This window comes from Hyla sarda, chromosome 6, assembly GCF_029499605.1.
Source record: "Hyla sarda isolate aHylSar1 chromosome 6, aHylSar1.hap1, whole genome shotgun sequence".
Classification (NCBI taxonomy): domain Eukaryota; kingdom Metazoa; phylum Chordata; class Amphibia; order Anura; family Hylidae; genus Hyla; species Hyla sarda.
Genome location: NC_079194.1, coordinates 74,005,098 through 74,021,710, shown reverse-complemented (window position 1 = coordinate 74,021,710; position 16,613 = coordinate 74,005,098). Strand labels below are relative to the sequence as shown.

General features: G+C 44.2%; 1 protein-coding gene across 5 annotated transcripts in view; it reads right to left on the bottom strand.

Annotated features, from left to right (window-relative positions):
* STAB1 (stabilin 1) overlaps positions 1 to 16,613 on the bottom strand; it is a 192,822-nt gene that overhangs the window by 42,268 nt on the left and 133,941 nt on the right. For all 5 annotated transcript variants that reach the window (XM_056524140.1, XM_056524141.1, XM_056524144.1 and 2 more), the window contains 6 exons: positions 16,106 to 16,252; positions 15,548 to 15,670; positions 5,006 to 5,065; positions 2,148 to 2,324; positions 1,590 to 1,676; positions 793 to 939 (listed from right to left, as the gene is read on the bottom strand). In XM_056524140.1, coding sequence (XP_056380115.1) covers positions 793 to 939; positions 1,590 to 1,676; positions 2,148 to 2,324; positions 5,006 to 5,065; positions 15,548 to 15,670; positions 16,106 to 16,252 — 741 coding nt within the window. The remainder of the gene's footprint in view (positions 1 to 792; positions 940 to 1,589; positions 1,677 to 2,147; positions 2,325 to 5,005; positions 5,066 to 15,547; positions 15,671 to 16,105; positions 16,253 to 16,613) is intronic.

The window sequence follows — 16,613 nt, the reverse complement described above, 5'->3', positions numbered from 1 at the left end:
TTTAACACACCACAATGGTTGGTTATTCTGTGAGCCAAACTCACACTTTTTCTGGAGTGATTTTTTTAAGTATTTTTGGCTTTTTGTCAGGAACACGCCCATTTTTGGTTTAACCACGCCCATTTCAGAGTAAAAAAAACAAAACACTCAGAGTTTTCAAAAGTGTAGGTTGTGCGGGGTAAAATTTGGGCGCAGAAATAGTCGCACGGATGGTGTGACAAAAATCTAGGCGAATGAACCGAGAAAAAATGTTGGTTGGACTTTAGTAAATCAGGGCCATTGTGTTCATTTTAACACCGGTAAGCATCTGCCAGCCAACAACAAGGAATACTGTATCCACCCTCCAGTGTAGTATCAGGGAGAGGTGTCGTCATCACCCTATTTTTTTATAGTGTTAAAAAGCATAAAAAATTGGCTAATACGGTGGGTTTTTAAACGAGCTGTTAGTTACCATGGATTACTAAATGTAGCCGTAATTTGGCCTTTTAACCACTTTAAAACGACTTACTATCCCACAAAAAAATACAACATCTATTACTAAATGGATGATCAGAGGAGATCCCCACCACTGATTGATCACTAGAACAGGGTCCTGTCATTCTTCATCTTCACAATGAGGAGAAATGTTAATGGAGCAGTTGGAAGCAGACAAGAACTGTGCCCAGATGTCTTCGTCAGCCCCAAGAACACTGAATAAAGCATTTGTGACCACTGGTTTATCCAAACTTCTCTACATTGTTATCATGTAGTGAGGACCCCTGTTTCAAAATTAATTCACTAAGTGTTACTTACTGGTCTAGGTGTTGCAGTAAATTCATCACAGCGGGCTCCAAGGTTGGGAGGCTCCAGTAACTGATCAATTCCATGGGCAATTCCACCATCAAACTCCATGTCTCTTTGGATGATTTTAGCACTGTTATCATTCACAAGAATTTCCCCCTACAACAAGGAAAGCAATGACTATAAAGTGTAGAAAATATATATATTTGTGGACAGATAGCTTTTTTTCTTAGTTACTGAATGTCATTGTTCACACTTACAATGCAATGTCACACAGTCTCTTAAGAACGGTGGCTTGAAAATGTGAAGTTACCCATGTGATGTAGTGTTGGTGTCAGGGTACTTGTATCCTGTAGCCCAATAGTGTCTGCCTAAATTCTTTCTGAAGCAGGGTTCAGTACTTTAACACTACAGTGAGCTCAGAGACAGGAGGGTCGGGTCAGCATGTCCAACTGATTTGGACTCCTTCAGTCTGGCTCAGAGGCTGGGACACTTGTTGCTTGTCTGCCCAGTTCCACTATTCCTAAACTGCAAAGTGGGGATCTGTAGTTTCATGACAAGGAAGGCACGCTGTGCTGGGCCAGGCTCAAGGCCTTGATAGGTCCTAGTCTAGTCCCATGGGGTCCTAAACTACTCCTTGGCTTAGAACCTTCTCAATGTTATGTGTATGGGGTTAAATGTGTTTGGAGTTCACCCCTCTCTGTACTGACAATATACTATTATTATACTTAAAAATATGCATGGATAAAAATATTATATGTATTCTTTCATATATGTATTCTGTGGCTATTCTCTGAAAGCATACTCACTACGATGGTTGAGCTGCACTGAAAGGACACAGTTGAACCGTAAAGAGTCCTAAGTAAGGTTTTTTCCATTAGTTTTGTTGCAGAGATCTAGACCAATGGAGAAGGCAAAATAAGCTTTCATGGAATTTGGTGATTGATTATTCTAGAACAACACTATTATTGCTAACATACAACATTTAAGAAAGCAAACAAGAAAAAAACACTTTAGAAAGAATAACTACTAACCAGTCTAAGAGGCAGATCTAATCAGTGCCACATCTGCCGTGAGGCGACATAAGCATCTCACCTCATGCGGCAGATGCTTGAGTCCCTGAGGGGTCGGCACCATCTGCCCTTTTATTTTTGTTAAGTCAGCCTAATTTAATTAAAATGACAAAGTTGTTTGACTAGATACACACTGTGTGTATCATGTGCCATGAAATTTCAACACATCGGACCCTAACATCATCTGCCACCATACACCTTAGACAGTCAGCCAAATCTACCAAAGGTGGCGGGTTTGCCTGACTTTAGTTTAAGGTGTATGGACACCCTAAGGATTATACACTGGAAGTCTACCTTTGAATCCCTGATAATATGAAATTTCAAATACGCCTTCAGCTTGTCTTTGTTGTCGTCATGGTACAGCCATACTTTTCGTTCTTCAGGAAGAGAATCAAAGACTTTGTTTGAAGGCCACAGCACTGTAATTGGTAGGTGCATTTTATCCATAACCTCAGACATCAGATTGGAATCCTAAAAAAAAAAAAAAAAAAAAAATCGTAATAAAACTTAAGCTACATAAATAATCAGCCCTTTAGCACACACTAGTTGATTGGATTATCTGGTTTGGAAGACCCATTCTTCCATAAAGTGGCACTACAGAAAATAATAATCACACACCTCCTTTAAATTCTCCTCTGCTCTCCTGATCATATCTCCATTTTCCCTGATAGTCCAGTTAAACCTTTATCACTAAAACCCTGTCATGTTAAAAAAAGCAGTCCAGTCTGCAAGTACAAGGTTATAAAGCAGGAAGAGCTGAGCAGATTTATAGATTTGTTTGTGAGAAGAGACAAATGTAACTTATTTCTTTAGCCTGTTGCTTATTCTGGGCTTAGAAGTCCAGTGGGCGGTACAAGACAGTGGTGACTGGCAGCTATTTCTCTTTGAATGTGTGTCCAAATGGGCATATACAAAGGAGCAATATGCACAAATATAGCAAGTATGGGCACTGGCACCCCCTAGCTCCGGGAAATCCAGGGCGATTGGCCCGGATATCCAGGCGAGCGGGCACCGCTGTAAGTGTGTCTTTAGAGTGTGCCTGTGGTTGAAAGGTGTAATGGAGCAAAGAGCCATCGTCTCCTTGCCTGCAGCCTATAAGAGGCAGGGAGCAGCACGGTGACTTTCTCATTTATTACTGAACACTTTGAACTGTCCCCCTTGATTTCCAAGGTACATTTAGAATTTGAAAAGTTGGCTTCATCTTCCACTCACCTTTTTGTGCCGCTATCATCTGATCAAAAAGATCAGTTTTACTCTGCTTCCTAAGGGGGAGTTTAATGTTTTCTTTTTCATTCTTAAGGACTGTGATGTATGGCTTAAATGGGGCTCCATGGACAAGGGTGAGCTATTGATTGGGGGATTGTGCATAACATGCATGCACTTTGACACTGCTCGACTTCTGTATTGGATGTATTTATGATTTCCTTTGGATGCTGAGCCTAGCACCATGTTTTTTCCTTGTGCCTTGTTTTTCACTTATATGGTCTACAAAACCTGTTCAGGGTATTTATCACTAGTGTTGTGCAGCATAGGCCATATTAGAATTCGTGATATTTTGTGAATATATGGACGAATATTCGTCATATATTCGCTAAATTAGCATATTCGTAATATTCACGTGTTATTTTCGCATATGCGAAAATTTGGATATGCAAAAATTAGCATAAACGAAAATTTGCATATGCAAAAATTTGCATATGCAAAAATTAGCATATGCAAACATTTGCATATGCGAACATTAGCATATGCAAAAATTCGTACGCCAGTCTCACACAGTAGTATTAGAGCCTTCTTTACACCACACAAGCTAGAAGCAGAGAGGGGTGATCACTGTGATGTGTACTGTGAAAAAACAAACAAACAAAAAAAAAAAAAATAATATTCGTAATTACGAATATATAGTGCTATATTCGCGAATATTCGCGAATATGTGATATTCGAGAATAAAATTTGCATTGGGAATATTCGCGAGCAACACTATTTATCACTATATGCAGGGAACATGGTCTGTGTTTAGTGTGTTTTAGTAATAGCATAGTGGTATTATCCAGTCACTATGTGGTGGTCTTGGTGTGAAGACCCCCCCCCCCCCCCTCACATGACAAAATCCTGTGTATGTCCCTGCATACAAATATACAAATGTCTAAGACCACCCACTGGAATCTTCCACACAGAAAGACCAGCACTTCAAATGAGTTACAAGTGGGCAGTCGTGATTAGCAGTGATTAGCAGTCTTCTTTGCATAAGTGTATATATAGATAGCTGTCAGCCACTGAATATGGACCACTAACTAGAGACTGAATTCTCTTCCTAAAAATATACATCAATCTACCCTACTAATCCTGCTCTGTAACATATTTCTGGCAGATCATGCACCATTTTCAACATGACAAATTCCCTTCATAGAAGTAGTGCAGTATAACATAACTTATCACCTATCCAAAGGATAGGGGATAAGTTATAGATCTCAGGGGGTCCGACCGTTGGGAACCTCCCCCCCCACCCACCGCAATCTCCTGAACGGGGCCCCAGCAGGCCACTTACATGTATCTGTATCGGATACATGGAGAGGGCGTCTCGGCTGCCGCTCCTTGCAGGGGTCGGCCTTCCCCCCCTTCCAGCAGTCGGACCCCCTGCGATCTATAACTTATACCCTATCCTTTGGATAGGGGAAAATTTATGTTTCAATACAGAACTCCTTTAGGTCAACATCTACTTAGTTTTCATTTGCAGCAGAACTTTTCCTTCATCCTAACAGCTGTCTTAAAAAATACAGGGTACAATAAATGATAATATAAAAATAGGGTAATTTTAATAATAAAATTATAGGGTATAATAATTGCTAGCATAAAAATAGGGTAACTTAATATCCTCAAACCTTTCTATACATTTACATAACATGACCATTACAGTAATGCAGTGACACACCCAATAACCAATGGATTGAATGTAATGCATCTACTATCCAAGGCTATCATAGCATAAAAAAGCAGTATCAGCTACTAAATATCTTCATGCAAATAATAAGAGTTATACCATTTATGTGTCTATTTATTTCCAATATATTACTAGTCGAAAATGATACTCCATTAAGAACTTATTTTCCTTGTACATGTTATAAAAAAAATTAAAAGACAAAGACTAAAGTTACCTTTAGAAGTTGGATGAATTTAGAATACCCATATAAATCAGCAACTTCAGTTATATTTACCTGCAGATAAATGAATAAAATGTTACAACATAGTACAACAAATATACACTGCTAAAAAAAATTAGGGGAACACTTAAACAACACAATGTAACTCCAAGTCAATGACACTTCTGTGAAATCACACTGTCCACTCAGGAAGCAACACTGATTGACAATCAATTTCACATGCTGTTGTGCAAATGGGACAGACAACAGGTGGAAATTATAGGCAATTAGCAAGACACCCCCAATAAAGGAGTGGTTCTGCAGGTGGTGACCACAGAACACTTCTAAGTTCCTATGCTTCCTGGCTGATGTTTAGGTCACTTTTGAATGCTGGCGGTGCTTTCACTCTAGTGGTAGCATGAGACGGAGTCTACAACCCACACAAGTGGCTCAGGGAGTGCAGCTCATCCAGGATGGTACATCAATGCGAGCTGTGGTAAGAAGGTTTGCTGTGTCTCACAGCATAGTGTCCAGAGCATGGAGGCGCTACCAGGAGACAGGCCAGTACATCAGGAGACGTGGAGGAGGCCGTAGGAGGGCAACAATCCAGCTGCAGGACCACCACCTCTGCCTTTGTGCAAGGAGGAGCACTGCCAGAGCCCTGCAAAATGACCTCCAGCAGACCACAAATGTGCATGTATCCACTCAAACGGTCAGAAACAGACTCCATGAGGGTGGTATGAGGGTCCGACGTCACAGGTAAGGATTGAGCTTACAACCCAACACTGTGCAGGATGTTTGGCATCTGCCAGAGAACACCAAGATTGGCAACTTCGTCACTGGCACCCTGTGCACCCTGGCACCTCTTCACAGATGAAAGCAGGTTCACACTGAGCACATGTGACAGAGTCTGGAGACACCGTGGAGAACATTCTGCTGCCTGCAACATCCTCCTGCATGACCGGTTTGGCGGTGGGTCAGTAATGGTGTGAGATGGCATTTCTTTGGGGGGCCGCACAGCCCTCCTTGTGCTTGCCAGATGTAGCCTGACTGCCATTAGGTACCGAGATGAGATCCTCAGACCCCTTGTGAGACCATATGTTGGTGTGGTTGGCCCTGGGTTCCTCCTAATACAAGACAATGCTAGACCTCATGTGCCTGGAGTGTGTCAGCAGTTCCTGTAAGAGGAAGGCATTGATGCTATGGACTGGCCCGCCAGTTCCCTAGACCTGAATCCGATTGAGCACATCTGGGACATCATGTCTCTCTCCATCCACCAACGCCACATTGCACCACAGACTGTCCAGGAGTTGGAAGATGCTTTAGTCTAGTTCTGGGAGGACAACCCTCAGGAGACCATTCACCAACTCATCAGGAGTATGTCCAGGCGTTGTAGGGAGGTCATACGGGCACGTGGAGGCCACACACACTACTGAGCCTCATTTTGACTTGTTTTAACTTTACATCAAAGTTGGATCAGCCTGTAGTGTGGTTTTCCACTTTGATTTTGAGTGTGACTCCATATCCAGACCTCCAGGGGTTGATACATTTGATTTCCATTGATAATGTTTGTGTGATTTTGTTGTCAGCACATTCAGCTATGGAAAGACGAAAGTATTTCATACGATTAGATCATTCATTCAGATCTAGGATGTGTTATCTTAGTGTTCCCTCTATTTTTTTTGAGCAGTATCTTAAATGGGGACTGTCATTAAAACTCATTTTTTATATTTCACTCCTTAGGTGAAATAAATCAACTTCCTAATGTACTCCCTGTAGATTTATCTGTTTTCTGTGGCCTTTTAAATCTGGCCACTACGAGTTTAACTTAAGTTCCATAGAGCCATATGGGAGTCTATAGAGCCATATGTGAGTTTGAGACAAATCTGTCAAAGCGCTTTCAAGTTATCACAGAGAATACACGTAGACAAAATCCATCCAAATAGAACTGTAGACCTCACTTTGTTTAACAAACTTTGTTTTTTTGTCTACAGGGCTCATTGTTAGCGCTGCAATCTGTAGTTTGTTTATTGGTAGCATATTGGGGTGAGTGGGACTTTTTATTCCATTTTTTTTTTGGATATGATGTGACCAGCAATTCTGGTCATGCCTATTTTTGTCATGTTAAGGGCCATATTTACTGCTCATGTTGCCCTTGGCACCAAGACCAAATTTGCCCCTTTTAGGGTATGTTCCTAGGAGACAAAAATGGTGCAGATTTTGAGCAGTGAAAAATCTGCAGCATTTTCTCAGATATATCTGTAGCAGCAAAGCTTCAAATATGGGAGCTAAGTCTGTCTTATTATTCATTTATTTTAAATCAATGTATTTAAAACCCACAGCAAAGCCATAACCATGGTAAAAATCTACAGACCTCTTCTGTAATACAGACCCCAGACAACCCCCCCTCAAATAATACTGACAAACAAACAAACCTCCCCCCATACAACACTGACCTCAGAAAGGCCCCCCATATGATATAGACCTGCAACAGACCCCTCAAATGTAATGCAGGCCGCGTCAGAGCCCAGAAGACCCCTCCCCCTATATAATACAGACCCCAGGCAGAACCCCCATGTAATACAGAACCCAGACAGACCCCCCAAGTAATACAGACTCCAGACAGACCACCACATATAATGCAAACCCCAGACAGACCCCTCCATGTAATACAGACCCCAGTCAGCCTTCCCATGTAATGTAAGCATCAAACAGACCCCTCTCCCCATGTAATACAGATCCCAGACAGACATACATAATGTAATACAGACTCCAAACAGGCCCCCATTATGTAATGCAGATTCTAGATGGATGCCCATAATGTAATACAGACTTCTAGCAGACCCCCATAATGTATTACGGACCTAATAATATAATTTTGTCCTTAGTTTGGCCTGTCTTTAGTATTAGTCATCATTATCAGATTGGTGGGAATGCTAACAGCTTGTTGAGGGGGTGCAGAATTATGGTAAGTGCTGCGGCCTCTGTACTGTATATCATGCACAGCTCCATATATATTGTAGTGGCTGTGCCTGGTACTGCAGTTCAGATCCCTTCACATGAATAGGTTGGTCTGTCAACATTTCTCTGTTTTTCTGTTTTCTCTCATTATGAAATTCACCTATTGAAAATTCACATTAAATGTAGTATCACTTAAACTAAGTAAAAAAGCCCTCTAACGAAGCTTATAATAGTGAAACGCACATTGGGGTAGGTACATATGGGACTGGGCATCACAATAGGTTCTCTATTTTTCTCTCCTCTGGCTCTGCTGTTGTGCATGTTTGTGTGATGTCCCAGTATGGGATATTGTCCCGTACAGTACTTAGGCCCTGTCAGGTTGAGTCCCTCTGTGTCCTAGGGGCTCTCCTGCAGTATCTCCCCCATAGTAATATATATTATGTATAGTGTTCTGTGTGTTATGTATAAAGGACCTTTGAGTTAGTCACATGATAATGTGTTCACATGATGTGTTTGTTACCAAGAGAACATCAGCTAACAAGGTGACCTGCAGCTTGACCTATGGGCTTTTGGCTCAGCCCCCTTTATAAGAGGGGCAGCCATTACAATCTCTCGCTTACCAAACTCTTTCTGCTGGGGTACAGTAAAGACCAGATGTCTCAGAGCAAGTGTCCAGGACATCTGGAGGCCTCAAGCCACCTACAGCCTAATTCCAGTAAGTCAAATAATCTATGTCTGCTGTCACTACCTACAGTCAAGTCAGGTCTATAGTCAAGTCTATTATAGTCAGAGTGGTTGTCCTAAAGTCTGTCAGTCACTACAAGTCCCAGCAAGCTGTGAGGTCCTTCTGGGTTACTGGCCAGCTCTCTGGGATCCTGGCCACCTCTCTGGGATCCTGGCCTAACTGTAAAGACTATTTCCATCTGTCTACCTCAGTAAAGCTACCATTAACCCTAACCTGGTCTTGGACTATTATTGCCCTGCTTAACCTTGGGATAGCGGAGCTACCTTTGGGTGGTTACTTAGGAAAACCACGCCTTGGCATCGCAAACATTTAGGGGTTAATAACACCTGCCCCTGGGCTACAACATCTGCCCCACATACCTCACCTTCACACCCCATGGCTCACTACATTTGTAAGTGCTGTCATCCATCTTGTACATGTAAAGGTATATAGTCTTATTACCATATGATTAGATTTGGTGTCGCATTCCTCCATTAACTTATAAGTGTATATATATATATAGCAAAAAGGTTAAAAATGAAAGTGTTGGCCCTTTAAAAAAGAAGAAATTATAAATGGGGATCAGGAAAAAGCTAATATATTAAATAAATTCTTCTCCACTGTGTGATAAGGTAAAATCCCCAGTACAGGTCACCTGTCTAACCCAGGAAGAAGTACAGTGCCACCTACAAAAAATCAAAATAGACAAATCACCAGGTCCAGATGGCATTTACCCCTGAGTTCTAAAGGAATTAAGTAATGTAATAGACAGATCCCTATTTTTAATATTCAGGGACTTTATAGTGACAGGAACTGTTCGCCAGGACTGGCGCAAGACAAATGTGGTGCCAATATTTAAAAAGGGGTCAAAAGGTGACCCCAGGAATTATAGACCTGTTAGTTTAACCTTGGTTGTAGGTAAACTGTTTGAGGGTTTCCTAAGAGATGTATGACCCCATATCGGAATGGCTTTATGAGGGATCGGTCCTGTCAAACTAACCTGATCAGCTTTTATAAAGAGGCGAGCTCCAGACTGGATGCCGTATATCTGGATTTTTCCAAAGCATTTGGATATGGTGCCACATAAATGGTGCATAAAATGAGAAGGATTGGGCTGGGGGAAAATGTGTGCAAGTGGGTAAGTAACTGGCTCAGTGAGGGTGGTTATAAATGGTACTTATTCTGAGTGACTGTTACTAGTGGGGTATCACATGGGTCAGTATTGGGTCCTGTTCTATTTAATATATTCATTAATGACCTTGTAGAGCAATCTTTGCAGATTATACTAAACTCTGTAAAGCGGTAAACACTATAGAGGACAGTGCACTGTTACAAATGGATCTGGATAGGTTGGAGGTTTGGGCTGGGAAGTGGCAGATGAGGTTCAACACTGATAAATGTAAGGTTATGCACATGGGGAAGAAAAATCCGGGCTGGGATTATGTATTAAATGGGAGAACACTTGGGTTGACTGATGTAGAAAAGGACTTAGGGGTCTTAGTTAACAGTAAATTTAGCTGTGTGACCAGTGTCGGGCAGCTGCTGCCAAGGCTAATAAAATCATGGGGTGCACCAATCAGGGCATAGATGCCCATGACAAGGAAATAATTCTACCGCTGTACAAATTACTAGTCAGACCACACTTGGAATACTGTGTAAAGTACTGGGCACGAGTGTACAAGAAAGATATAGTGGAGCTGGAGAGGGTTCAAAGACGGGCAACCAGGGTAATACGGGGAATTGGAGGACTACATTACCCAGAAAGATTATCAGAATTAGGGTTTAGTGTAGAGAAAAAGAAGGCTTAGGGGAGACCTAATTACTATGTATAAATATATCAGGGGACAGTACAGAGATCTCTCCCATGATCTATTTATACCCAGGACTGTATCTATAACAAGGGGGCATCCTCTACGTTCAGAGGAAACAAGGTTTCTACACTAGCACAGACAGGGGTTCTTTACTGTAAGAGCAGCGAGACTTTGGAATTATCTGCCTGAGGAGGTGGTGAACTCTGTAAAATAATTCAAAAGGGTCTGGATGCATTTTTGGAGAGTAATAGCATTACAGGTTATGTATACTACAGGGTGGGCCATTTATATGGATACACCATGTATTGCTGGTGATATTGACTTCCTGTTTGTGGCACATTAGTATATGTGAGGGGGGAAACTTTTCAAGATGGGTGGTGACCATGGCGGCCATTTTGAAGTCGGACATTTTTAATCCAACTTTTGTTTTTTCAATAGGAAGAGGGTCATGTGACACATCAAACTTATTGGGAACAATGATGTGCTTGGTTTTAACGTAACTTTATTCATGAGTTATTTACAAGTTTCTGACCACTTATAAAATGTGTTCAATGTGCTGCCCTTTGTGTTGGATTGTCAATGCAACCCTCTTCTCCCACTCTTCACACACTGATAGCAACACCGCAGGAGAAATGCTAGCACAGGCTCCCAGTATCCGTATTTTCAGGTGCTGCAGAATGGGCAAAACAAAAATGGTCTGACACTAACCTGTTACGCTGAGCGCTCCGGGTCCCTGCTCCTCCCCGAAGCGCTCGCGGCGTTTCTCTCCCTGCAGCGCCCCGGTTAGACCCGCTGACCGGGAGCGCTGCACTGACATTGCCGGCGGGGATGCGATTCGCATAGCGGGACGCGCCCGCTCGCGAATCGCATCCCAAGTCACTTACCTGTCCCGGTCCCCGGCTGTCATGCTCTGGCGCGCGCGGCTCCGCTCTCTAGGGCGCGCGCGAGCCAGCTCTCTGAGATTTAAAGGGCCAGTGCACCAATGATGGTGCCTGACCCAATCTTCCTGATTAGTTTCCACCTGTGCACTCCCTACTTATACCTCACTTCCCCTGCACTCCCTTGCCGGATCTTGTTGCCTTGTGCCTTGAGAAAGCTACTCTGTGTTACCTCTACTGTGTTCTTGACCATCTGCTATCACCATTGACTACGAACCTAGCCGCCTGCCCCGACCTTCTGCTACGTCTGACCTTGCTCTTGTCTACTCCCTTGTACCGCGCTTATCTCAGCAGTCAGAGAGGTTGAGCCGTTGCCAGTGGATACGACCTGGTTGCTACCGCCGCTGCAAGACCATCCCGCTTTGCGGCGGGCTCTGGTGAATACCAGTAGCAACTTAGAACCGGTCCACTGACACGGTCCACGCCAATCCCTCTCTGGCACAGAGGATCCACCTCCAGCCTGCCGAATCGTGACAGTAGATCCGGCCATGGATCCCGCTGAGGTTCCCCTGCCAGTTGTCTCTGACCTCACCACGGTGGTCGCCCAGCAATCCCGACAGATCGCCCATCTAAGTCACCAGCTGTCGGAAGTGTCCACCATGGTACAGCAACTTCAGTCGCAGCTACAGCATCTGCAACAGCAGCTACCATCTCCTCCACCAGCTCCTGCACCTTCTCCGCAGCGAGTGGCCGCTCCTAACCTCCGCTTGTCCCTGTCGGACAAATTTGATGGGGACTCTAGACTCTGCCGTGGTTTTCTGTCGCAATGTTCCCTTCATTTGGAGATGTTGTCAGACCAATTTCCTACAGAACGGTCGAAGGTGGCTTTCGTGGTCAGTCTCCTCTCTGGGAAGGCTTTGTCTTGGGCCACACCGCTCTGGGACTGCGATGACCCTGTCACCGCCTCTGTACACTCCTTCTTCTCTGAGGTTCGCAGTGTCTTCGAGGAACCAGCCCGAGCTTCTTCTGCCGAGACTGCCCTGCTGAACCTGGTCCAGGGTAATTCTTCAGTAGGCGAGTACGCCATCCGATTTCGTACTCTCGCTTCCGAATTATCTTGGAACAACGAGGCTCTCTGCGTTACCTTTAAAAAAGGCCTATCCAGTAACATCAAAGATGTGCTGGCCGCACAAGAGATTCCTGCCAACCTGCATGAACTTATCCATTTGGCCACCCGCATTGACATGCGTTTTTCAGAAAGACACCAGGAACTCCGCCAGGAAAAAGACCTTAATCCCTGGGCACCTCTCTCTCGGTATCCCTTGCAATCTACCCCTGTGCCTCCCGCCGAGGAGCCTATGCAAGTAGATCGGTCTCGCCTGACTATTGAAGAGAGGTCTCACCGTAGGGATAAAAATCTATGTCTGTACTGCGCTAGTACCGAACATTTCTTGGTGGATTGCCCGATTCGTCCTCCACGTCTGGAAAATGCACGCACGCAACCTGCTCATGTGGGTCTGGCGTCTCTGGGTACGGAGTCTGCTTCTCCATGTCTCACTGTGCCCGTACGGATTTCTCCTTCTGCCAACTCCTCCTTCTCTGCCGTGGCCGTCTTGGACTCTGGTTCTTCTGGAAATTTTATTCTGGCCTCTTTGCTTGATAGGTACTGCATCCCGGTAACCCGTCTCATCAAGCCGCTCTACATTGCTTCAGTCAACGGAGTCAAGTTGAACTGCACTGTGCGTTATCGCACAGTGCCTCTGCTTATGAACATTGGACCACATCTCGAAAAGATTGAATTTTTGGTTTTGCCCGGCTGCACATCTGAAGTCCTTCTCGGTCTGCCATGGCTCCAGCACCATTCTCCCACCCTTGACTGGACCACCGGGGAGATCGAGAATTGGGGTCCTGCTTGCCGCAAGAAATGCCTCACGTCTGCTCCCAGCCCCGTCTGTCGGGCCTCAGTGTCCCCTCCTGTGCCTGGTCTCCCCAAGGCCTATCAGGACTGTGCCAAGCCTCACCCTCTGCCCCCCCTCCCCATTCCCACTCCTTCTGACCGGTCTGCCCAGGACTTCACTGTCCCCCAGAAGGAGACTCTACAATCGCTCCCAATGTCCTCGTCCCAGGTGGAGCGACACCCCGACAAAAAGAGGGGGAGACCTAAGGGGGGGGGTACTGTTACGCTGAGCGCTCCGGGTCCCTGCTCCTCCCCGAAGCGCTCGCGGCGTTTCTCTCCCTGCAGCGCCCCGGTCAGACCCGCTGACCGGGAGCGCTGCACTGACATTGCCGGCGGGGATGCGATTCGCATAGCGGGACGCGCCCGCTCGCGAATCGCATCCCAAGTCACTTACCTGTCCCGGTCCCCGGCTGTCATGCTCTGGCGCGCGCGGCTCCGCTCTCTAGGGCGCGCGCGCGCGCGCCAGCTCTCTGAGATTTAAAGGGCCAGTGCACCAATGATGGTGCCTGGCCCAATCTTCCTGATTAGTTTCCACCTGTGCACTCCCTACTTATACCTCACTTCCCCTGCACTCCCTTGCCGGATCTTGTTGCCTTGTGCCTTGAGAAAGCTACTCTGTGTTACCTCTACTGTGTTCTTGACCATCTGCTATCACCATTGACTACGAACCTAGCCGCCTGCCCCGACCTTCTGCTACGTCTGACCTTGCTCTTGTCTACTCCCTTGTACCGCGCTTATCTCAGCAGTCAGAGAGGTTGAGCCGTTGCCAGTGGATACGACCTGGTTGCTACCGCCGCTGCAAGACCATCCCGCTTTGCGGCGGGCTCTGGTGAATACCAGTAGCAACTTAGAACCGGTCCACTGACACGGTCCACGCCAATCCCTCTCTGGCACAGAGGATCCACCTCCAGCCTGCCGAATCGTGACATAACCCATATTGGATAGATCCCTCCAAGACTGTTGGAACACAAAAATTGATGGTATGGCGTTGTATATGGGGTACAAAGATAGTGGGGCCATCCTTCATCAATGGAAACCTCAAGGCCACTGGATATGCGAAATTGCTACATGATGATGTGTTTCCCCCTTTATGCACTGAAGCTGGCACGTTCCCTGAGTTTTTCCAGCAAGATGGTGCACCACCACATTATGGGTGTCAGGTCCGAGCATTCCTAGATGAACAGTTTCCTGGAAAGTGGATTGGTCATCGTGGGCCAGTTGAATGGCCCCCAAGGTCTCCCAATCAGACTCCCTTAGACTTTTATCTTTGGGGTCATCTCAAGGCAATTGTCTATGCTGTGAAGATACGAGATGTGCAGCACCTGAAACTACGGATACTGGAAGCCTGTGCTAGCATTTCTCCTGCGGTGTTGCTATCAGTGTGTGAAGAGTGGGAGATGAGGGTTGCATTGACAATCCAACACAATGGGCAGCACATTGAACACATTTTATAAGTGGTCAGAAACTTGTAAATAACTCATGAAAGAATAAAGTTACGTTAAAACCAAGCACATCATTGTTTCTCTTGTGAAATTCCCAATAAGTTTGATGTGTCACATGACCCTCTTCCTATTGAAAAAACAAAAGTTGGCTTCAAAATGGCCGGCTTCAAAATGGCCGCCATGGTCACCACCCATCTTGAAAAGTTTCCCCCCTCACATATACTAATGTACCACAAACAGGAGGTTAATATCACCAACCATTCCCATTTTATTAAGGTGTATCTATATAAATGGCCCACCCTATAGATTTATAGGGACAGAACATTGATCCAGGGATTTATTCTGATACCATATTTGGAGTCGGGAAGGAATTTTTACCTCTAGTATGAGGGTTTTTTGCCTTTCTCTGGATCAACTCAGTAGGGACTCATTAGGGATATAGGTTGAACTCGATGGACTCTGGTCTTTTTTCAACCTTATGAACTATGTTACTATGTTACGTTGTATTGCACATGTTATTGCATCCTGAAGCACTATATATATATATGTGCCTATATCTATACGTATCCTCCTGTCTGTGCCCTGGTGTCCATTTAGTTTTTTTTTGTTTTGTATGTATTTTATGATATTGATCCAATAAAGATGTATATTGGTATTGTGTGTGTACTTTCCCTCTTTGTCTGTAAAGAGGTTTTCGGTGAATACTACTGGGTGATGTACACCATTTCCGGCAAGTATTTTTGGTAGTATGTGTATTTGGTGATAATGTAAAAAATAAACTTACCTTATCTGAACTGTTTACAGGAGTTTCTGGGATCAAAACCTGGTCAATAATGTGGATTACTCCATTTGTTGCTAGTTGATCACTCTTTGTTATTCTTGCCAAATCATTTAAATACACCTCACCCTAAAAATAATTAAATTATTGAATAAAAGTATTGGATTAGGACAGAAAAAACAGCAAAACAAACTAGACATAATACAGATGATATGTGAACTGATCTCCCATTCCTACGATACTAAGATAAGAATTTTGTTTTCCCTTTTTAGTTAGGTGGGCTCAAGGGGATGTGAATGTTAGTCTGGGTGAGCGAGAATCAGGCTCAGGGGGTGTAAATATGAGACTGATGGGGCATGAATTGGGCAAGCAGTCGTACCCCCTGTAATTAGCTAGTTATCCCCTATCCTGTGGATAGAGTATACCATTAAAAGATGGGAAAACCTTTGGTCTTTCCTAACAGAAACATATAAAATATGCCTGCTCTATACCACAATGGCAGTGTGACAAATGAGTGTAGATATATAACTGGAAACCAGTAACTCTATTTAACACCTGACTTACATTCTTTGTAGATAAGCGTATGGTTTCTCCAGAAGTTGTAGTCATAGATGACATTGTCTGAAGTTCATCAATAAGAAGCTTCTTACATCCCACTATATGGTAGCGTAGTAAATGCTTCATAAGACTTTTTCCCGACCACTCCTTAATCTGAAAGATGTTATATACGTTTATGTAACATTTTTACACTTTTCTTTTGGTTTTGGGCACTTCTGGTGTGCAGCTAATACTTGTAACACCGGTAACAGCCCTCAAGCTGATACGAGTTTTAGGAACACAGAACGGACAACGCGTTTCAAGAACTCCCCACCCAAATCTGCCCAAAACTGGATTGATTTGCTTGTTGCCACTAATCAAAGCTCAGTTTTTATATCCTAATGTGATTGTTTGCTGTGAGTAAATCATTCCAGTTTTTGTCTTGGACAGATTGAAAAATTTGGGCCGTTGTCTGTACTATGTTCTTAAAATAAAGGGATTTTTGTCTTACCGTAAAATCTTTTTCTCAGAGGAT